This window comes from Haliaeetus albicilla, chromosome 14 (assembly GCF_947461875.1).
Source record: "Haliaeetus albicilla chromosome 14, bHalAlb1.1, whole genome shotgun sequence".
Lineage (NCBI taxonomy): Eukaryota > Metazoa > Chordata > Aves > Accipitriformes > Accipitridae > Haliaeetus > Haliaeetus albicilla.
Genome location: NC_091496.1, coordinates 23,934,472 through 23,958,907, shown reverse-complemented (window position 1 = coordinate 23,958,907; position 24,436 = coordinate 23,934,472). Strand labels below are relative to the sequence as shown.

General features: G+C 37.6%; 1 protein-coding gene across 4 annotated transcripts in view; it reads right to left on the bottom strand.

Moving 5' to 3' along the window:
• The window catches only part of POT1 (protection of telomeres 1), an 82,599-nt gene extending 58,516 nt beyond the window's left edge, over positions 1 to 24,083 (bottom strand). Inside the window, exons 1-7 of one of the 4 annotated variants that reach the window (XM_069801990.1) lie at positions 23,985 to 24,032; positions 23,412 to 23,578; positions 15,121 to 15,254; positions 10,712 to 10,784; positions 9,109 to 9,200; positions 2,564 to 2,674; positions 492 to 539 (exon numbers count right to left, since the gene is read on the bottom strand). In XM_069801990.1, coding sequence (XP_069658091.1) covers positions 492 to 539; positions 2,564 to 2,674; positions 9,109 to 9,200; positions 10,712 to 10,784; positions 15,121 to 15,243 — 447 coding nt within the window. In that variant the 5' untranslated portion in view covers positions 15,244 to 15,254; positions 23,412 to 23,578; positions 23,985 to 24,032. Of the gene's footprint in view, positions 1 to 491; positions 540 to 1,162; positions 1,262 to 2,563; positions 2,675 to 9,108; positions 9,201 to 10,711; positions 10,785 to 15,120; positions 15,255 to 23,330; positions 23,352 to 23,411; positions 23,579 to 23,984 lie in introns of those variants that run through there. The other 3 variants (XM_069801988.1, XM_069801989.1, XM_069801991.1) reach the window with 3 other exon arrangements.
• Positions 24,084 to 24,436: the final 353 nt, after the last annotated feature.

The window sequence follows — 24,436 nt, the reverse complement described above, 5'->3', positions numbered from 1 at the left end:
CATCTTTAACCTTATGATAAAGAACAATAAAATTTCATACCAATTTCTCTGCCTTTAATATACTGTTTCCTGTAGAATTTTAATTTAGATGCATAAAGGCTTATTCCAAACAGTCATCAAAAGAAATGTTAAGACCAGTACATGAAGTCTGATTCTAAATCAAAGGAAGATTCATATTTCCATTTTTTTAAAGCACAAGCATACAACCTTCTTTAGAGCAACAGTTACCTTTCTAGTTCATATTTCCCAAACCAACATGCAGCCTATTTTGAGATCAAGATGGGAACTATATGGCAAGTACAGAAAAAGTACTACTTTTTAATATTTTATCCTGTTTTGCGGGAGTATTATTTGCAAAATTAAAAGCTAAACAAATGACTGCAGGGATGAGAGTATGGAAGTAAAATAAACAGGAAAGAAAAGAATTCCACACGTTCTTATTTACATGCAGTTGGTCTCACGTGGTTTAAAAACATCCCAAACAAACTCACCAAAGATGCAGTTTCTGGAGCAGCAGTTGTTCTTGGTTTAGCATAAATCTGAGGACACAAAAACATAGCAAACTTTCTGATTACAAAATCGAAGGCACTGCAAATATAACAACATTTGATAACTCTAAAGCAAACATAACTCTATAAGCAAATACAGACCAGCACTATAGACACTTTAGCTATGTGAATCACCTCTGAAACTAGTAAAATTTTATCCTACAGAAAAAAATAAAATCATATTTACTCCAATTACACTCAGACAAAAGCTACTTTAAATAACACACACATTTTCTAAAGTAGAAATGCACTTAGTTGAATGTAAGTCAGGTCACATTAGTAGAGTCAGCATTTGAAAGTCAAAGGCCACAAATTTAAAACTGTACTTGCTTAACAGAGAACTTAAATGGGTTTAGGTTTTGTACATGTTAATGCTTAGAGCAGATCTACTTTCAGTGACTCATTACTCTCCTTTGGCGTAAAAAAAAAAAAAAAAATTTAAAAAAAAAAAAAAAAAAAAAGGTCAAGGCAAATTCACCAGAATGGGATAAATTCTATTTAAAGGTAGTTCCTAAGCTTTTAGAGCCATACTTACCAAGCCAGACTTATCTTCAGTGTAAGGTCTTTTAAAGAACTAAGTATGGTGATTTGACATAATACAAACACATACCCACCTTATCAACAGATAACATCATGAAACAGAATGCACTATAATTTTAATTCATTTTGTTTCTCATTGAGGTGCATGTCAATCTTTAATTATCTATAGAGGTCAATTCTGGAAAAAAATGCCCTTCTGAAATAAAAAAGCTTTTTTTCTGAAATTTAAAATTATTGTCAGACAAAATTATATAGACAAAAGTTCAAAACTTGTCATTGGCACAGAATTTATTTTAGTAAGTCTCTTTTATATGTGATTTTGTGTTTAAGTTTTCATAATTATTTCTAAGTTTGTTTCAAAATCTGGCTGACAGGTTCAAAGCAATCACCATGTTGTATAAAGTTATACTGTTCTCCATGGAGGTGCCTTTTCCTTTTCACTGACTACAGAACGGAGTTTACAGCATCATCACCGAGAGTTCAGTTCAGTGCTATCATCCTTTGCTTTAACAGTAGCAGACCATTACAGTGATTAAAAATTTACAACATTTTCTCACCAGATGCCCATAACTGTTGGGGTAACTTTCATAAGAAATATTAGAAATATTCCACTGAAATGTCCAACGAAGTTTTTGAAAGCTTAGTTTCGTTCCACACCCAGCCCCTCTCCCCACCCAACTACAGGTTTCCAAGTGTAGAATAATATCCTAAATCCTTAGGTATTTAAACTTCTGTAATTTTTGTTAGTCCTATAACTTTTAAAATACTAATGCTTAGGCTTAAAAAGGGTAGCAAATGTTTCTTGAAGCAAAGACACAGTGGCTTCAACAAACATGTACTGCTGACGTATTATCACAGACAAATAGAAGCAGCAGCAGAACAGGGTATCTCCACTCCCATACCTCAACAGATGGAAGCATTTAAGATAAACAGTATTGATGTGAGAATAGTATAAAAGAACAAAGGAAAGGCCCTCAGAAAAAAGGGGTGTAATCCTCTTCTAAAAATTAAGAATCTAGGAATCCACGTATTTTAAAGGCAAAGTGTAATGATGTGAATTAAAGCAGTACAAAGTCATAGACCAGAGAAAAGTAAAAATGACAGATCTAAGACCACTCGTGCACCCTCTACCTTGTCTGCATTACTGCATTGTGTTATGCATGAGAATGGTTTAAACAGCTCTAGGGATCTATCTAAAGCCAACTAAGGTCAAACTTCTGCACTCAACGAGTAGAAATTTACCTGGGAGGCCTGACATAATTTGGGTCTTGCATGGTTAGGGTTATTATAAAATTGTATGCACACAAACACACAAACGTGCCCTAATTGTTTCCTGATGAACATGTGAAAATCATCTGTAGCACTCCAGATTCTAAAAGATTTTATTGGTTTTTTCTGCTGTAAAGCAAAATTTTAATTGGAGATTTAATTTGGAGAAAAAAAAAAAAGGTAAAAAAAGTTGGGTACCCACGTACATAAATGGCTGATCCAGCTTCTTCAGACAGCTCTAGGTGGCAACCATGTCTACCATCCAGTCCCGCTGTAGGTGATTTTGCCAACTTATATCCTGCAACTATGAAGGTGTCCTATGGAGACAGGGTGATAAACAGATGATTACATAGGCTGTATCATGTACTCTATTTTAAGAGTATGTGATGTGAAATTTCATCCTAAAGTCTCAAAACTTTCAAGAAACAAAAATCCTGAACAAATTCTAAGCACTGCCTTTAAGTTTCTCTTTTTAGTTTTTATACCCATGGAATTCATATTTCCAATCAATGCCAGCAAGCATTTTTTTTCAAATTCCGCTAAAATTGTCACACTCTTGATGGTACTGTGATGGAGTGCTAATTTTGACAAGGCCTAGAGGGGAAGAGTCACATTTAATAAAGCAAAAGAATCATTACCCTTCAAATATCCTGAAGACTGACTCCTTTCTGGGTAAGCTTAACTAAGCTAGAAAAGGAATCACACATCGGATCAGGAGTGACAAAACAATCTTTTCTCAGAGCTTATTTCTTACTGAGTTACAATTGCACTTTGAAGAGACTCTCCTTGTAGATACTTTCTGTTTTGGTTGGATCAACATCTTCCAGTTTCTTCCTTAAGGGTCAAATAGGTAAGTCAATCAATAGGTAGGTTTCTGGTAGCAAAAGAGACATTACAAACTTCCCTGGAGTCACTCCTGAGATTCTGGCACAGGAAGCAATTGCATTCACAACTGCACTTTTACTTTGGTATAAAGTTCCTCAGACACCAGAAAGTAAACAAGCAAAGGATTATTTAAGGGGTAAATGATTTATGTCCCTGCAGCAGCTCACCTTTTTAGTAGTAACCTTACAAAAAAAAAAAAAAGGGGGGGGGGGGGGCAGGGGGAGGAGAAGATAGAAAATACATATAGGAGATAGATAAGAAAGGTATCTGACCAAACAAAGATGATGCTGGGAACTCTGATACAACATAAAGCTCCTTTATAGTCAGCTCCTTTGGTATCAGAACTGTATAGCAGGGCTGTACCAATGTGATCCATTCCAATAAACATATTAGACTCAGAACCCTATTTCTATTCAACCTTCTACCAAAGGCACTTCCATAAGCTTTTACTGAATGACTTTTCTTCATGTGTTGATTTGATTACAACAAATAAAGATTGTTCTGATTAAAGTTGACAGTTTTAGCCAAATATTGCACTATGATGGCTCTTTTTTGCTATTTCAGCAATATAACAATGCTACTCTAAATGATTTAAGATCCAAAATCTTAATGTTTTGTGCAAGAAAAAGAAAGGCTGCTAGCTTAAGTGACAGTGATATATTTAGTTATTAAAGGATTTGCCAAAAAAAAAAAATTACTGCAGAAAACATAAGTTTGATCAGGCAGTTTAATACACAACAAAACTACTTAGGTCATCATGATTTTCAGGTAGTGTCATAAATGGGAATAAAATGTATATTTTGACTAAAAGATAATATGTAAGTCACCTACATGTAAGCCATACCCAGAGCTAAGTTAAAATCGGTCAAAACGATTAAACAACTCAGTATTCCTTGCATCTGGAACCCACTGCCCTGCTAACATACATTAAAGTTGTTTCAGTCTTTCCAGATACAAACACATGCTTCAGGAAACTCAGCTATTTTGCAGAAGCCATGTGTTAGCACATGTCTTTCCTTTCACTGTTGCTGATGCTACTCATGGTGTTCCTTCAACAGTGCAATTAACCTTCAGCTAAAAATCTATGCCCTACTATACATTATTCCTATTTCAGCATTTTATGATTGCAGGCTGCACACAACTCTGGGACTTGGTTGCTGAGTCAGGATTGGAGCTCTGTACAGCTGACTTGACTTGTCCTGTTCTCCTGTGTCAGAAGGAACTTTAGAATTACACAAACTAAAACCTTTAAACAGGTTGATAACAAATGGAAACTTTTTTTGTGAATAATGTTAGATCACTGGTGATTACTCTTATGTAATATGCAATGTGTAACACGGCACTCAAAACACACCTGTGAAAGGACTATGCAATTTCAATGAGGAAAAAAGACAGCACTAACCTCAAAATCTAGTTTTACATGTAGAAAGAACAGGTATAGTCTCAGATTTGTTACAAATCACAGTCAACTTTGACAGGTTGTGACTCACAGTTTCTAAACATGCAAAAAATTTAAATAAGGTTTGCACAGTGCTTTGAAATTTAATGCTATATTAGTTTTCAAAAATAGATTAGTTTCCATTTCACCTTTAGCTAAGAGCAGTTATTAGAAGTTCTCTTATAATTGGCTTAGGAATCAAAGCCGTTTACATAAATTGGTGGATTTTCACGTCAACAGACATGTATTATATTGCATACATACACAAACTGTAAGAATTGAACAACAATTTTAAACAGCAAAAAGAAATCCTACTCCCCTCATTCAAAAGAAGTGAGAAATAAAGGAAAGAATATTTTCCCTATGGTTATTTTGTTACAGAACCAGAAGACTCTCAGGAGATGACAACAACATTGTTATTCACATTTTTGGGAATAGCCTGCTCCTCCCCCCAGGCAAATTAGCTGAAGTTGTTACAGTATGGGAAGTACGATACGGAAATCTACAAAACTGTGAAGTTTGAAATTGTAAGCAGCAAACAAAAAGTATTGGACCTTACTGAAGTAATTCTTTAATGGCTAAAACTTTGGGTTTTTAAAAATTAAATCCACTTCGTAACTGCCAAATTGCAACTCTGCTAGTTTCAGAAATCATTCTGTTCCCTCAGATTCTTCCAAAATTAAAATCTCATTTGAGACATGTGGAAAGTACCATGAAGGTTCAGTTCACTGGGGAAGACCAAATACTGGTTTTAGCCCACTCTAGCTGCCTAAGGGTTGTTGCCTGTGGGTTGTGGTTTCCTACTCAGCTCTTTAGTACTGATCTATCTTCTAATTGCTGCTCAGGGCCTTGTTTAAGATTTGTATTTTTATTAGGACAATAGAACTGGTTTGTTCTTTGATTCTGCAGCTTGTATATTTACCAAATTAGTTCAGGAACTTCCCATCCTGGATTTGCTGTCAAAATTCTGTGGAATCGAGAAATTTGTATACTGTCACTTCTTATTTTATACATATCTGACAGTTGTAAAAGATATTTCTGCCCTAAACAGACTGAACGGATTTTGCTGATCTTCAAGACATGTTTCTCTCTTTAACATGGCATACGACAAACACTAAAACAAGGCTTTGATGCACAGCAGAATCCAATATAAAATGGAATACTCTCTGACCTACACACCTTACCACCCAGTCCAAAGCCCCTCCTTGTTGCTCCCTCAAGGTCACACATATCAAAGAGCTGAAAAGGGCCATGCACCAATTTTGAGGTCAAATTAATAGCACAATCTCTAAACTGTCTCTACTAAAAGGATCTAGGTAATTTTTATTCCTTATGGCTAAATTAATTTGAAAGAATTCTGCGAAACCTTTCCTTCACGGTCAGGAGGTGTGACTGACCTTTCCTTCACATAACCTATGCTGGTTGGAGGAGACACTAGATGTAAATAGAGGAAGATGTCCTATAGAATTTCTTTTTCCTCACGCCCAGACTTCTATTTAATAGACTACACACCACAGATAATGTATACTTTCCAAGAGCTACCACCATGCTATCTGTCAGAGCCAGCACCTTTTGCTGGAAAATGTTTCTTAGACTCAGTGATTTCTTCAAAAACAAAGTTTTAACCTGTTCAGTTCATGACGCATCTGCTGATGGAAGCCATGTGGTAAATGATGCCAGAAAAAAAATCCTCAAAGTACAAGGAATCACATTGCTAAGCAAGACTTCTGAAGTATTTTACATATTCATTAAAAATATAGCATGCATTTTAATATGTATTTAATTATTATTGTTAATATTATTTATCATTATTAATTCAATAATTAACAAAACAAATTATGTGACTGGAAAAAAGGCAAGGTAAGAGTGACAAAGAGAGAGAAGGGTCTACAAAGATATATCCCAGCATCTTTTATTTCCATGGGAAGTTTTCACCTCTACATGATCCTGCTTTTTTTTTTTTTAAATGCTGCACTAGGTGACAACTATAACTTCAAATAAATTTCTTCAACTATTCACTAAACATTTATAAAAATGGGTTTTTTTAGCCTTGCTTTTTAGGGATAAATTTCACTGTCAGTCAGTCTGTCCAACATGTTCTGTAACTTCCAAATCTCTTTACTGACTTCAATTAAAATTTGCAAAGTGATAAAAATCTCAAAACAGTTCATGTGTTGAAAAGAGAGAAACACTAAACGTTTTTTGGGGCAAGATACTTTTATTTTACCCATTTGAAGAGGCAGCCAGTGTATGTCACCTGCTGTTTGAGGATTGTCTACATGGTAAAAGCAATAATTAAACATTCAGTTCCTTCTCTCTCACTTACACATATTCATCAAATCCATATTAATTTAGTCAGATTAACAATGTTGAAAACACAGCGATACAAAAGTTTTCAGTGTCTCAATATTTATAAGCACATAATTAGCAGCTTTGGTCCCATATATCTCATGAACTGATGCATGCATCTTTGAAGCTGATACAATTCAGGGTGTAAGCTAATATCCAGAAACAGCAAGATCACTCTCAAGGAATATAAATAGATCTTTCCCTCTAAAGAAAAAACCCAAACAGCTGGGAACCAAGCAAAAGTCATTTAACCTTAGGTAGAATTACATAAAAAGAATATACATGTCTCTGAACTGAAATTAAAATGTTCCATAAATTCAGAGCAACTTGGACTTTAAGTGATATTTTGATGACACGCCCTGAGGTCTGCTATAATTTTTACCTTTTTCAACATATAGATCACCAGAGTTAAGGTGTACTAGTCCATTTAAGCTGAAAAATCCTGACAGAATTCTAACTAAGCCATTGCTATTTCCATATTTAAGAAAGCCTTTAACTTTTGTACATAACAAATAATTCTAATTACTTGAAAACAAAGCCCTATTTTCTCCACTAAATAACTTTCCATCTTTTTCATGGAGAAACACTTTTTACCAAGGCCCATAGTGACAGGACAAGGGGCAATGGTTTTAAACTGAAAGAAGGCAGAGTTTAGATTAGACATAAGGAAGAAATTCTTTATGTTGAGGGTGGTGAGACACTAGAACAAGTTGCCCAGAGAAGTTGTGGATGCCCCCTCCCTGGAAGTGTTCAAAGTCAGGTTGGATGGGGCTTTGGAGCAACCTGATGTAGTGAAAGATGTCCCCCTGCCCATGGCAGGGGGGTTGGAACTGGATGATATTTAAAGGTCCCTTCCAGCCCAAACCATTGTATCATTTAGTGTGAATTTATATTGCAAATGAAAAAGCACTAACATGAGCTCATAACATATTGTACACTAACTTTAATTTGATATCTGGCTAATATTAAAATGTCAGCAAACTGACATGCAATCTAATAAAAAATATTAAGCTGAGGTAATTGTTTTCAGCTTGTTTTCCTTCTTTAGTTGCAATGCACTGTCTCACAAACTTGTAGGGTGACTTGTTAATATTCTTTACCCTGGTGCTAATCAAACCAAGCTCTTATCTTTGATTAAGCAAGACGCCAGCACCCAGCCAATAAAGAAGACCGTGTAGGTAGTTTTGAATTAATTTTTTTTTTTTTTAAAAAAGCTTTCAGTGTAACTTTTGAAAATCAATTTAATTCTAAAATCTATCTTATCAAATGGCAATAGACATTCAAATTATGAACATAAATGGATGACACCTTGTCCTGGTCTTGGCTGGGATGGACTTAATTGTCTTCCTAGTAGCTGGTACAGTGCTATGTTTTGAGTTCAGTATGTGAAGAATGTTGATAACACTGATGTTTTCAGTTGTTGCTAAGTAGTGTTTAGTCTAAAGTCAAGGATTTTTCAGCTTCTCATGCCCAGCCAGCAAGAAGGCTGGAGGGGCACAAGAAGCTGGGAGGGGACACAGTCAGGGCAGCTGACCCAAAGTGGCCAACGGGGTATTCCATACCATGGGACGCCACATCTAAACTGGGGGGAGTGGGGGTGGGGGACCACTGCTCAGCGACTAACTGGGTGTCGATCAGCGGGTGGTGAGCAATTGCCCTGCGCATCATTTGTACATTCCAATCCTTTTATCATTACTGTCGTCATTTTATTAGTGTTATCATTATCATTATTAGTTTCTTCTTTTCTGTTCTATTAAACCGTTCTTATCTCAACCCACGAGTTGTACTTCTTTTCCTGATTTTGTCCCCCATCCCACTGCGGGGGGGGGTGGGGGGGAGTGAGTGAGCAGCTCCGTGGTGCTTAGTTGCTGGCTGGGGTTAAACCACAACACACCTCTATCATTGAGATTCATACATAAGCAAATACTTTTAGGTTTTTTCTAGTTCATATTTATAGATTTGAATTGAATGAATAGGCTACTTCTAATTTTGGTGATAGCTATACAAAGACAAGATAAGAAGTCAAAATACATCTGTGGAAAACAATTCCTGAAATAACAAAATATATATATATTTTACCCCATGGCGTATAACTTTTGCACAATCTTCTGCCATTTTTCCATGTATTAAAATATTGATGCTGTTGGTCCGTGAACACAAGTTATCCAAACCTAGAGGAAAAAAAAGCAGAAGCAATTCCAATCACCATACCTTCTCCAAAACAAAACAGCAATGGGAAGAGATTTCCAAAATAAATTCATCTACGGAGTCTAACACTTTTCATTCCAATTAATCTACAAACAGAAAATCTTTTCAAATAGTTATACAACTGCTTTTATGTGCTAACTGCAGGTATATCAAGCAGAATATTCTTCATAAGAGGACCATTTAAGATGTGCACGTTGTACATCAGTGTACATTAAAAAGAAATGACAAAGTTTTCCACTTGGACAATTCAGTGTCTAGTGTTAGAGAGAAAATATTATCCAGTCATATTTGATTTTTTACCTTAACACAGATCATATTGTGGAACTACATAAACTGGAGATACTCTAGTACATAGACATATCAATAAATAGCCTTCCAGGAGGACTGAAGCAGAAATTATGTTGTTATTTTAAAAAAGTTTTCTACCTTTTACTGTTTCAGAAACCATGCTAATGATTCAGATGCGCAAACTGTTTTTTGAGGCTGTGGAGAATGTGCAGAAACTCTCAGCCCTCCATAACAGCCACATGAAATTAGCAAGACTCAAGGAAGTTTTGCATCCCTCTTTGGGAACCCTGAAACCAGCAGGGAAACTGACACAGGTCCCATCAACTTCATTCATCTGTACTAACACCAGTCACAAGCAGTATCCTCAGGTAGGATCTGTATCCGCCCAGCCTGCTATTTGGTCACAGTCACAGAATTTGTAGAATCAGGAAGGCTCAGAGGGAGCAAGTGATGATTCTCTAACCAGTGTAAGGAAGGAGCTGAGAAGAAAATGGAAAGAAATAGAAAGTTCCTCAAATCCAACATAGATTCCTTATTAGTGACATCCTCCTCCTTCCTGGCTGGAGGGGGTGATGAACTTTGGACTTAAAAGGGACATATTTTTTTTTTGTATCACTTATTACATGACGAACAACTTAAGTCTTTCAATGTGTGTCTACTGATACTCAAATACCTGAGCAATCGGGTAAAATTCCATTTTTTAACTGCTTAGATTAAAACAGAATGAAATATGAATATTTTGCTCCTAATCAAGATACTGACCTATATTAAATGTCCACTTACACAGGAAGTGTATATACTATGTACATTATATGTATATACTGTGTATAGTATATGGTAACTATTAAGTGTGCATTTTTCTTAGTCCTTCTTTATGACAAGCAGTTTAAAAATACACTATTAAAGCTGAACATATAGCTAATGCATTTCCAGGACAGTATTTTAAAAGATTCTGCAACAAGAAGTCTACTGAAATATAAAGACTGTATTGTTTCCATTACCTTACCTGGCATAAGTCTAAAATAATCTATTTTTGTAGAGAATGAACACTTTTAGAGAGTATTTTAAACATAACCTTTTACTGAACACTAAAAAAGCAGGTACTAGTGACGTAATAGCATGATGTCAGAAAAAGTGTCAAGAAGTTCAACAGAATAAATTTAAAATGTATACTTAAATGCAGTACCTTGAAGAACAACCTTGAAAAAGTCTGTCCCATCTCCAAGCTTTGTTAGTGGGTAGGAAAGAACAACTATTCCCTAAAAAGTAAAAAATAAATAAATAAATAATGTGAACTAAGACTACACACCTCTATGTTACTGAAACACTGATAACAGCTAAAACACCTGTAAGCTAAAAAAATGTAGAATTGAAGTGATAAGTGCAAATTACCATCTGAATTCTTAAAAAAACCCCAAACCCAAAAAAACCCAACCAAAACTGCTAAAGACAGCATTGAAGAGCAATATTCTTAGGATATAATAAAGGAAATATTACATGTCAATACTACTTAGATGCTACTGACTAGACGTTGAGCTTAAACACTGAAACAGTAGTTACAGAAGTACCTTTTGCTAGTTACAGTAATAACACAAAGGCTACAGTTTTAGCACAAAACCTGAAAGGCAGCTAAAAAGGTAGGGTAATCAAAATCTTAAAAGATGCAGCAATTTCTCCCAAAATATTGGCAAAGGATTACAAGATAAATATCAAAACAAAATCATAGTCAAGAGATAAAAGATGTATATGAAGCTAAATAATCTTCTGTGAAAATAAAAAGAACTGTACAGCTGGGAGAACTGTATTACAAAGTTTTGAAACTGTAGTAACCAGTTAGTTTATCAATAATACAAATGGTCTAAAAGATAGAAAGGTTCTATTAATTATGTAAAAATGCTCTCTTTATAGTGAGGTTCAAGTTACAATGAAGCAAAAATCACAGGCCAGCACCTTCAGCTACGTTAACACCTCTTCGGCACAAATGTGTTTTGTTAGAATGATGATATCTCATCAAAGAAGGTTCTCCTTCAACAGTAGCAAAAATATCAGTCAAATATATTCTTCCGCAGTATGGCAGGTAAAACACTGTATCCTTCTCAAGGATAAAAACACAGAAAATGGTTCAATAAAGAAAAATACAAAAATTTGAAAACAGACTCTATAAAGTGTTTAAGAGTACTACACAGACAGCACAGAAAATAAAATAGAAGGTTTCTTGTAAAAAGACAGCAGGGACAATCTGTCTATAAATGCCCAAAAGCAACATTAAGAGGATTGTCAGGTAAATCATAATGATTTTACAGTATACTATTCAGTGGGAAGCTTGACTTAAATGTTAGTAAACACCTCTTAAACCAAATTAGGATAAAATAAACAGCAGTGAATTGTTACTGTAGAGAATTTTCAGAGTAAAATTAGTCCCAAAACATGTTAGCTGAGGAGGAATCTAAATCAAATTCAACAATTTATTTTACTATCTGTTTCATAAAGAAATACTAATACTCCACAAATCATCCTTTTCCAACCCAAAGTATATTTTAATTTTATTACACTAAACAAATAGTCATGATGAATTAAATTTAATATGTACCATATTGCTTTATTGCTTTCGAGACAAATGCTTCATTTAAGACCAAAATGAAGGTCATTCTAGGACCATATGTTTTTAACAGGTAAGTTCCTACTTCTCACAGGGAAGACCAATGAGTTTTGTAAGGAGACTTAAGTATCAAAGACTTATTTTAACAATCAGCATCTGCAGAATAATGTTCTGAGATTTGCCCATGAATATTTACAGAAAGGTTTGTTTTCAAAATCACAGCTTTGTTTAAAATTTTAAGTATTATCTACAATTACTATTGCTGAGATTGTTTGTCTAGAACTGTACTCACAGGTAAATCAAATACTCTAGTTTTTCTTGTAATAAAGTTTTTGCAATGAAACAGTTACCTCCGTATTTACATATATATTTCTTCTTACTAAAGAAATTTCAATCTGCACAAGCATGCTATTTAAAAACAGAATACACTGATGAGGTAGAGACTCTGCTTTCTGATCACTTTTACTTTTTACTTCTCCTTTTACATCCTGCTATCTTCCAATGAGTTTTCAAATTCTTCACTGTAACTGTCTGGCCCCATCACTTTCCTTTGTATCCCAAAAACCTACGCTCTAGTTCTCTTCCTCAGCAGAAATACTACCCACTGCTTTCTCAACATACCTGAAACTCTTGGGCTCCAAACTTCAACAAAACCCACCTTAGCAAAACCTGCTCACATTCACTCTTCCCCCAGAAATCCTGCACTGCTTATTGAGCCCATAGACAAACTTCTTCCAAAACCCTCCCCATTCCATATGCCACTAGACTCACTCTAAAACTGACTATATGGAATTCCTCTGGTGAATCTGTCTCCTTCCCTGCCACAGCCTCATTCCTCAGTCTGGTCCAACAGCTGATTTGGCAGCTGATTTTCAGATTTGGTTGAGCCTTGCCACAGCAAAATCCAGAGGATAATGAATTAATGGGAGAAGGCATCAAGTTCAGTTAATGGACATCATAACTGAGGATGTACGGATGTTGCTTGTGCTGTGTTCCCACAAATTTAAATTAAAATTTGTATTGTTCAGAGGGATGCCAGCAAGCAAATAATTTCAGAAGAATGAAAGGACTGAGGCACACAAGCCAGACAGAAGTGTCCTGGATGTTTTTTGTTGCTCCTTCCCAGAACTCACTTCAGAAAAATCCTCCTCTCCCCTTCCTCCCTCCTAAGAGTAGGACCCGACCCCTATTTTGGCAGGTCTAGAGTGACCAGTGTGCTGTGCCACCACTAAGATAACCTAACATCAGTGCATTCTAAGGTTCACTTCAAGCTCAGCCTACAGAACTGGATTTTCCTACATATTTAACGGTGCATTAGCACCAGCTTTATCAGCTCTCCAGTTGCACTGTTTTTATGCCAAGCTGTTTTAGTCACCTACTAATCCATGTCAGCAGCAGCATGAAGTTCTCTTAACATAAGGCAGAAGTCTGAGAAAGAGATTCTATGCACTTTCTCTTTCAGCAGTCAGGTATATAACTGCATGTATGCTTTAAATCATAGCCTGGTGATAATTGTTCTGCTTTCCTAATGGAAACATTTATTTTGGCAGAAACATTTTCTAATTTATAATCCATTTTTTGTCTGCTTCAACATTTCCTTTGTGAACAAGAAGCCCTGTTCTTCCATGTCAGGGATGCTTGCAGACATAGCTCTTAAAAGCAGGAGAGCCTTTATGCCCTGCAGATGAATGGGGACAGAAAACTACACCCTGAGGAATAAAACCACTGTTTACTAGCAGCATTGGTTATTGATGTTTCCATTCGATCCTTTACAAGACCTAAGGGAGGCTGGATCATTCTCAATCAAATCACCTCCTATCACACTCTACTGCTGCCTGCTTCCAAAAAGGGCAGTTTTGCTCCTTTGCTTTACCTAATTGCACTACTCCTAGCATCTATTTGACACCATAATGAGCCAGTTCAAACAGTGAGAGCAGCAGAAAACTGCCCTCTCTCCATCAATATGGATAGTCTTCTGCCAGTTTATTTCTCATGAATGGACTCAATCGCAGGGTCAGATAACCACTAGAGCTGGAACTGGGAATATACAGCTGGGGAAGCAAAAATGTTTTTTGGATACAGAAAATAATTAGGCCAGTTCAGGTCATATTTTTAAAATATTTGTGCCATTTTTTAAGGATTCAAGCCACCTAATGTTTTCCAGAGAATTAGCTTACTTCCCCTTCCCTTCCCCACCTTTTTTTTTTGGTTACAGACTGAAGGCAAGACTGGGATGATGTTCATTTCCTGCCACTTAAGTGTCAGGGATGATTAAAAGGATTTTCAGAATCATTCACAAAAAAAGTTAAACAGGTTAAAAAAGAAAACCCTCAAGAACTGACACTGCATTTTACAGAGTATACTTGTTTTAGGGATGAAAAAAATATTTCCGCATTTCACTAGTACACGAGGATTGTACTTCCAATCCGAAATATATTTGGGACGCTACAGTAAAATATAAATGCACACTTGGTAATGATAAAAACCTAACTGTATCCTGATGCAGGTAGTTGCTACAGAGTCCTCTTTTCATAAAACTGGATACTGCATTGCTTCATACAAGAAAGGAAAACTGCTTTAGAAGTCATTACTCTGAAATCTGATCCTTATCAGAATGGTGGTGCTAATTACTATTTTTTTTAAAAACAAAATACCACTTAACCTCCCCCAATCCTTCCATTTTCAGCACAGCCTTCTGCATATTAATGTGTTTATAAATGGGTCCACAGTTTAGAAACTAAGAAAAGAAAACCTCTTATAAAATTTAAGTCTGGCAATGTAAGAGGAAGGGGCAGAACTGTCAATCAATGAAGTCAATAGCAACATGCAACAAAGTTCAACAGGGTCATAATTCTGTGTTGCTTAAAGATATGCAACAGATGCACAAAGAAACACAGCTGCAGCAAGTCACCAACTGAGCTAGAATATGGAGGTCCCTTATAAAAATACCATGAGCTATTTCAAAGTAAACCAGAATTCTTTTATTAGCAAGTTACCTGAAAGTATTTGTTGGTATGATCAAAGCCCTCTTGCAAATGCTTCAAATCCTCCTTCTGCAAATGTGTTGGTAGTAGAGTCTCAGATTTTCTTTTACCTATCTTCAGCAATTGAACAGGCATAGCTGCTTTACCTAAACAAAAATGATAAATAGAGTCCTGAAGCTACTGATCTTGTTGAAATTAAGAGTTACTAGAAGCTGCAATTTACTCAGAAGGGCAGTATTCATCTATTTCATAATAAGAAAATTTAATTACGCAAGACTAAAAATTTTCAGAGGGATTGGCCTCATCTCTTAGTACCATGAATAGCAGGAAGAGAGAAAGTAGCATTTCCTTGGCAATAGGCAACCATCCAAATGAATGCAAACATTCCAAAACACTGCAAATGTCAACAAAATATTACTTTATATATGAATGCAAAGGGTAATGCAGACAATGTGAATATTATATGTACAGAAACGCACATTAAAAACCAAGCAGAGACTTTGAATGACTCCTTCCCCAGCATAGGTCATGGATAATCAATCTCCATATTCAGCTGTTTTCCCTATAAGACAACTTGACTGCATCAAAGTAAAACATCTGCCATTTTAACTTATAATGAACAAAAAATGCTTATGTACAGATTAAAAGATTTGGATTGGTATGTCAAGTAAGGAAAAAATAATAAAATAAGATGGGCATCTACAAATGCTAAACACTGAATGTACTGGAAAAAAGCTAAGATATGTATGACTGTTGTCTACTGTTTGTTGTCACCGTGCTAAAAGTCAATGAAATAAATCCTTGGTGATATTTGTTAGAACATTGAGAACTAGAGAAGAGTAGTCTATTATAGTGAAGTTACACATTTGAGAAATGCAAGTGATCTAGCCATAAGTAGTTATTGCTATATTTTTTCATTACATGGTCATCTCGTTCTTCTTTGGGTATCTTTTTGTTTGCTGTACAATTTTTATTTAAATTAGGTATCTATAGAAAAGTCACAGCATTATCAATCTTCTGTTTTCAGTAAGTTTTAATAAACCAAGCAAAAAATGCTTTCTGTTTTCTAAAAACCCAGCTGGCAGTATTATAGCCACAGTCCTAATTTCACATAGGTTTAGCAATTTTCATATGACAGTTAAGAACAACAACAACAAAAAGTACTTCCTATACTTTTGGGTGGACATAAGGACATAAAAACTTGGTATTCTACTCACAAAAAGCTTAAACTGTGATTTTATTTCAGTTCAGAAGTGCTTTTTCAGTGCTAGGCAGACCAAATTCTTACAAAATATTCACTTACAATTAAATGGAAATGGGAAGCCATTGCAAAATGGAAAGACCACTGACCATAAGTTATGATTATAAGTCAATGCATATAGGTGCAGACACTCAGCAATATTATAGATATTCTTTTAAAAAAAAAAAATTTATTATTCAGAAAAATCAAAATCCCACCTTACTATCACTCCAGTATCCAAAGATATCTGACTTCACTTATTACTCATGACTATTTCTCTAGTTGTGAATGACCATTGTTTCTTCCTCCCCATATTCCAGGAAACTCCCCAGTGATGTTGTTCTTGTCTAACAGATATTGCCAAGAATTCACATTCACTAATGAGAATTCTATAAAATAATATACTTTGGTTCAAGGATCTCTCAGCTAAAAGGACTATACGTAGGATGACTGGCTTTTGTTTTTCTCCTAGTTTCCAATGTACATACCTCTCTTATCACTTGTCACAGACAGCACCTTTTACTTTGTCATATACAGTAGCAAGTGAAAAGTTGGCCATAATATACATTAATTTTAAATCTCCAATTCTTAGAAGACTAGTTAACCTTTAACTAGCAATATGAGCTTTTTATCTTAACATTTAAGAGTTAAAAAGCAGTAATAGCAAAAGAACCTTTGGGTTCTTAAGCTATTGTATCTAGGCAGTAAAGCGTGCATTTGAAAGCAAAATATATTTCAGCAAGGCTGATAAAATATCATATCCCAAACAGGAAAAACACTACTGCCTAACTTGAGGGTCTTATTTTAAATTGCAGCTTAGACTTTGAAAGCCAGTCCTCATCTACTCCAAAATACTAAGCAGCCCCAAGAATTCAGGAGACTCAGGAGCAGGAAAGTAACAAGGCAACACTGCCATGCATCTTGCCTGCTTACAATGAATATTCCCCTACTTTACAACATAACTCAACAAGCAACTTGTTTCTCTGTAACTTCCTCTCCAGTATGCATGAAATAAGGAGGCTTTACGACATTCAGAAGACACAGAGGCTCCAGGAGGCACTGTTACTCAAAACACCATAGATTTTGAGCAACAAACATAGCTTACCAAATACTGATGAGTAAATTTAAGAGCTTGACTACTAAGAAGAGACGACTCAAAAAGTTTATTACCTGGGATAGGTGCAGAAAGAACTTATATAGGGACAGGTAACTGGACAAGAATTAGCTACATTTACAAATTGTGTCACCTCAGCAATTACCTGTGTACCATGTTAACCTGTCCCAACTGCAGAGTAGAACACCTTAGCTTACACCTCGAACAAATGACAAGCTTACACCTCAAACAAACAACAAATTTAAGCCTAATTACTTAAGCTTTTGAGAGTCTTTTGCCTCACTGAGAATTTTGCTCTTCTGAAACAAACCCAGAACACACAAACAAGATCAAGAACTGCCTGGAATGGACAACAGGGCAGGGAGCTTCAACACATCATAAAACAGAAACAAAATCTCACTCTTTTACTATGGTAAAACTGAAGTATTATCAAATTCAGTTACTTGATATGAAACAGTAGATACTAAATTCTTACAAATCTCTAACTGGAATCTCAATACCCTTCTCCTTCATAACATCCAATGGCCAAGGAGCTAGAAAGACATAACATCATCCACAAAATTCACCAGTAATGGTGTTGACCAAATTTGGTTTCGATGCTGATACTTTTTTTTTTTTTTGGCCAGGAGGGACTGGAGGGCACAACACATTAATCAAGGGTGAAGCGTCAACATGCATGACACATTCTTCAGTCCTGCCATAACCTCAACAGTGAGCTGTAAAGCTCCTGTCCAGTGCTTTATACCTTCTGACTGTCCGTGCTATTGTGGTGGGTTAACTCCATCCCAGACAGACCCAGTCTATATCTTTAAAAACATATCCAATAGGATACAGTGACACCTCACACACATACTGGAGCAGTTTGCGAAGAACTGCAGCCTGTGGGAAGAACCAACGTTGGAGAAGTTTGTGAAGGACTATCTACTGTGGGTGGGACCCCACGCTGGAGCAGGGAAATAGCATGAGAAAAAAGGAGTGGCAGAAACAAAGTGTTATGAACTGACCACAACCCCCATTCTCCATCCCCCTGCACTGCTCAGGGGGAGGAGGTGTAGAACTCAGGAGTAAAGATAAGCCCAGGAAGATGGGAGGGGTGGGGGAAAGGTGGTTTTAGATTTGTTCTCATTTCTCATTATCCTACTCTGATTTTGTCAGCAATAAATTAAATTCATTTCCCCAAGTTTGAGTCTCTTTTCCCTGTGATGGTAATTGGTGAGTGATCTCCCTCTCCTTATCTTGACCCATGAGCTTTTCGTTGTATTTTCTCCCCTGTCCAGTTGAGGAAGGGGTGACAGAGCAGCTTTGGTGGGCACCTGGCATCCAGCCAGGGTCAACCCACCACAGCACAGAGCTGGGAGGTACAACACGAGACAGGTTTCAATTTCTACTTGAGCTGAAGGAGAAGTAAAAGCCTGGTGCAGAGATGCAGATGCTGTTCCGTCTCTGTTGACTGCTTTAACTAGTGAAATATTAGGAGTTAGAATTTCTATAAAATATCACTAACTGATGCTAAAAATGATGCCTTTATCTGTATGTTTTCAAACATGAACCAGGAGAGCATTGTCATTAGCTTACTAGGTTTTCAAGCCTTTTTTTCAAGTGAAAAGAGCAACTAGAAGTCTCACAAAGCTTTTCACGGTATCTACTTCACAGTATATTCCAGCTGGATGAGAAGCTGATCTATTCCACCTATAAACAGTCAACTTTCAAAGTTAATCAGCAATATTGATCTTCATCCAGCAACGCTATAATCAGCTAGGGAGATGTACAACATAACGTATTAACACTTTTTTTTTTTTTTTTAATTTCTGTCTGTTACAGTATTTGAGCAATTAAATAGACTTTTCTGGGAATTTTTTTTCCCACAAAGATGTCTAACAGCATGATGCATTTTGTTACAATTCAAGCATCATTGTTAAAACAAAGGAAGGAACTGGGGTTTAAAACCTCATCTTTCTCTGATAACTACCCACAAATTCTGCAGCTCCCTTGCTTTTATTTAAAAAGAGCCTCTGCCATTTATTTCAATGGGACAAATATTCCACATGTGCCTTCAAGGTTACAAAGGAAAATTTCTAAAAAAAGAGCCGTAAGTAGGCTGATGCAGTGGGATCTGCCCATATTACTTACTTACTGACTGTAGAATCCTATAATTTAGGACATTTATGTAAATAACATTCAGGTAGAAAACAAGATTTTTTTTTATTTTTTTTTTTCCCCAGATCTTAAACTTCTGTACATACGAAACAAAGGTCATGCATTTTAACTGCTAAACACTGAAGCTCCCAGATTCTCACTCTCTGCAATTAAAAACAAAGACATGAATATCCAGCTCTCAGAGCTATAAAAATAAATTTTCAAAACCAAACTGATAACAGCACTGGCTTCCCAAATGTACATGAAGATATCTTTAGTGCTGTCCTTGGTGTTGACAGCTCTCCTGAATAGCAGCTAAGTGAAAATAAGTCTGTCAAGTATCTTTGTTGTTCTCAAAAGGCTGACTTCATAACACTGACAAGAGTCATTCCAACTTGAGTCTGCTGCTCAAGAAGTCTGTATGTGGCGTAAACAGAGCTATTCATAAGGATGGGTGGTTAAAAAATAAAGAGGCTGCAAGAAAGGTAGACAGCATTATGGGACGTTCCTGGAACAGGAGGGACACACAACACACACACAGAGTAGAAGGAAAAAGGCAGTGAACTACAAATACCTTTTGCCTTCCAGTAGCGGAAAGTGACAAAAATATGGAGAGTAACCAAAAAGCTTAATAATTTTAACAAGAAAAAAATTATATGAAAGGATGTACACTGTATGAGAACCCACAAGTAACACCCTGGAAGAGAAGGCGATATATATCACTTGCTTAAGCAAGTGAAATATAACACTGAGGATGACTATAGGCTGAACTTTTATGTGCTGCTCTGCCCTATCCTTGATTTTCTACCTATGAATTTTCTAGGCCTTAAATTTCTGACAGTGGAACAATCTACTACAACACAGTAGTTTTATCTTTATTGCCTACAGAATATTAACATGTATTCCAAAAGCATAAAAACCATCCTAAACCACAGTACACCAGAAAACAATTGCCTAGTAGAAATGGTTTTGAGCAAGGGTTAACATTCAACAGAAATAAGCAGACATTGTAGATTTTTTTTGTCCTGGAATGAGGACTTTATTCCATCAAAATATTGCAGTCACAGAATGGCTCTATCTCTAGGTCCAGAAGCAAGACAAACATCCCTATAATATATCTGAAGGACTTTACCTCATACTTCTCACTTGCAGCTTGAGAGTTTAAACATCCACAGACCTGAATTGGGCAGCTAGGTATGGTCTGTGCATGCACAAGAAACAGGAAAAGCTTTCAGGCTCACAGTCTTTTCATCAGCTCACACAGAAAGCAAAATAATTAGCATTTCAATTTAGGTGCAGCACACCTCAGATACAAGCTCTGAGAGCCTGGTAACTTCAGTGTTTAAGACAAAGTATACACCCAAAGTCTTATGCACTTACAGAATCAGACAGTGGCTCTACAAGAGGTTTAAAGACTGTAATTTTTGAGCTTTGCACTGAAAAATAGTGTAGTAGGAAGAACCTGACCATTAAAGTCTTTTTGTGAAAGCCTTGCATCTTTTTTCTCTAGGTTTTTTAAACTTTCATTATAATTAAAGAAAAAAAAAATCTTAAATTATGTTTGGAAAAACACCTGAATTTAAACTCTCCGATTAGCTATATCACCCTTCAGTGCACACTGAAAATCATTAAGAAACCAGAGGCTGTAGTTGCAAGTGAAGTTACCACCACACAGCCACAAATACAGAACCTTTGACACGAACACCAGTGCAACGTGACTGAAAGACAGGATCAAAAGAAAAATAAGCCACATAGGAAAGGCAGATTTGTTCTTACCATCAAGACAATTCATCACTGTTCCTCCCCTTCCTCCATGCTTCTCTAAGCAACAGTAAATAGCCAAATTTTGTATGGCAATTAACACAGTGAAGCAGTACAAAGTTTCTAAAAGATTTCAGTACAAAAAGCTGCAGGTAGCAAGCTCAGTATGCAAAAATGTTCTCACAGACTGTCAATGTTAAACTAAAGATACCAACATGACTTATAATAGTCTAAAGCCCCAGGGAACGTTCTAGCCGTGGAAAACATCTTATTAGCCATGACTGATGGACCAAGTCAGCCTCCTGTTAGAACCAGAAATCACTCCACATACATTCTGAATATACAAGTTACTGAATTCTTTTGAGCAAGGAGAACGAACCTCTAGGATTCAGTGAAGATCAACTGAACTTTCACAGATTATAACAAATCAGAAGAAAACTCATTTTACTAGTAATGTAGTGATGTCCTATAGACCTCATATATCTGAGGCCACACAAGGAAAAGTAATATAAGGAAAATAGGGAAATGACAGTCAGAGTTAATATCTTGGTTTTTTTCCTCCCAGATCAAGAGAAACAAGCATTTTCTGGAAAAGGACAAAGAGATCACAAAGCAAGATTTTTCCCCATTGTCTTTATTTGATGGATAAGTCCACCATATTTTTTCTCCATCATGTCTAGTTCTCTAAAACATTACAATTCTGCTATTTCCTTCCAAAGAAAATCATCGAGACATATGTAAAAGGCAAAAATAAATTTAAAAAAACCCAAAAACCAAACTGAGCCCCTAATAGCACCCTAAATTACAAGATGCAAGACAAGCTTTACCACTTTTAGTTCATACTGCCAAAAATTCAAAATATGAATGAACTACTCTAGTTCTCACTACAACAAATGGACTATTCTTCTGTAGCCTCCTCTAAAACACAACTTTTCTTCAAGAACTAATGAGAGATTAGATTTGGAGCAGAAAAGCAAAGAAAACACAAGAAGTGAGGGCTAAATTGGAAAGATTACTCCTTTCTCTACAACCCAGAAATACTTCAGTGACACATGAAAATGACATAAAGGGGATTAATGTCAGTTTGGGAAAAGGAAGCTGTAGCAGTCGGTGGCATGAGGAGATTCCTTATCTAGCAAAGCAGATTCTACTTGAAGAGACATGTAAACTCATTCTCCAGATCACAGAATAAAACACATCATTGTGTAGACCTCTGGAGGAAACCTCACCAAAGTTTCATGAAGAATGAAGGAATGGCCAAAAGCATCAGCACCTTATTGATTTAGTCAGTCAAAATGGTAGATAACTGAAGCCCCTGTAAACACAAACACTAGGCAGTGCAATATTTGGGCTAACTGTGCAAGTTAAAACAATCATGAAATAGGTAATGCCTCACTTTAAATGCACACACATATGTAGACACAGCCATACACTCTTTGTATAGTTTATGCGAAATTTTCTCATAAGAATGAACGTTCACACCATTGAACAAAGCAGACAGTACAGAACTACCGCAAACTCAACCTACAATCATTCACAAGAGAAATCTTTTGTCATACAGCAGTCTTAATGAAATCAAGAGGGCCATTCATAAAGAACAAGACCTGTAGTCTACAATTTTTGTAATAGTCTAATCTTGTAACTTATGATTTTCTTGAGAATTCTCAGGAGGAGAAAACACCATGTCAGCTAACTAAAACAGAAGGAGAAACTGAGTCAGCAGTGTGACACATCTCATTCCCTTATCTGCAAGGCTTCAGCTTGCTGTTGCTGCAGATCTTCAGGCACTTATCTTCTAGAAATAAGTCCTACGCTATTCATACTCTTAATACCCCAGTTGGTACTTATTTTCACTAGAACACAACTAGAAGTCTCAAAAAGCCCCAACCCAACCCAAAATCTCCTTTACTAATTTCAGGTTAAAATTTACTAATCTGATATTGTGCAAAGGAGGCCACAATCAAGCGTTACCTGAGGAAAATGGATTCTTACACTGCCATTATCTCAACCACATTTCAGCTCTAGAAAGCAGTCACCCACGGCAAAACAGACCTCAAGAAGAGAGGGCTGCAAAGCAGATCCTTTCAGGACGTGAACTGCAACCACTTCAGAGAGCCAATCCAGCAATTACAAGAAGCTGAGACCTTTAAAACTAAGAGCTTAGATGTGTTAGCACAGGCGTATTAACAACAAAAATTTCTTCTCGGTATACTCAGTGCCTACAAAGGAAAGGGAAGATCATTTCTGATGCGTAAAGCGCTGTGTTTGTCAAAGCCGGGACTCAATTCCCGCAGCAGAGACCATGCGGATGGTAGCTCAGGTAGGGAAGAACGGTGCAAGGCACGACTGCAGGGCTCACAGTGGAAAGCACAGCCTAGCAAAGCGCCGGGGCGGCCAAAGGCAATGGCACCGGCTCAGCTCGCCGGGGCGGCGGCGACGGCCCCGAGGCCAAGCCGAGGCGGCGGGGTCTCCGGGCTACGAGAGACCCCCTTTCTCTTCCACAGCCGGACCGCCCGCCCGCCCGCTTCCCTCAGCCCTACGGAAGGGGCAGAGCATCCCGCCACGCCTCGCTCCTGTACAGCGGCCGCCGGGGCCGCGGAGAGCGGCCCGCAGGCCCGCCGGTACCTGTCTCCGAGCGCGGGGCGTGGGCCGACCGCCGCCGCCGCCAAGCTCACTTCCGCCCGCACTGCTCGCCTGCCGCCCACCGAGCATGCCCGGGCGGCCCGCGCATGCGCACCGGCGGCACCAGCCACGGCGCCCGGCCGGCCGGCCGTTGTCCCTGCCGGAGGGCGGAGCGAGCATGCGCTCTGCGGGGCTGGGAGGCGCTGCCCTCACCGGCTGCGCGGGCAGAGGCCGGGCAGGGGGCGGAGCGGGGCGGGAGGGGCCGGCGGGGTGAGGAGCGCGTCCCCTCGGCCGGGGCCCGCCGGCCTGGCCCCGTGCCCCGCGCCCCGCGGTGGGGCGGCGAGGCCCGCCCGCCGCCGTGACGGTGTCGGCCCCGGCGCCGAGGGCGGCTTCCTCCCGGCCTTCCCCCACCTCCGCTCGGGCCGCCGGCGAGCTGGGGGGGCAGGCGCGGGGCA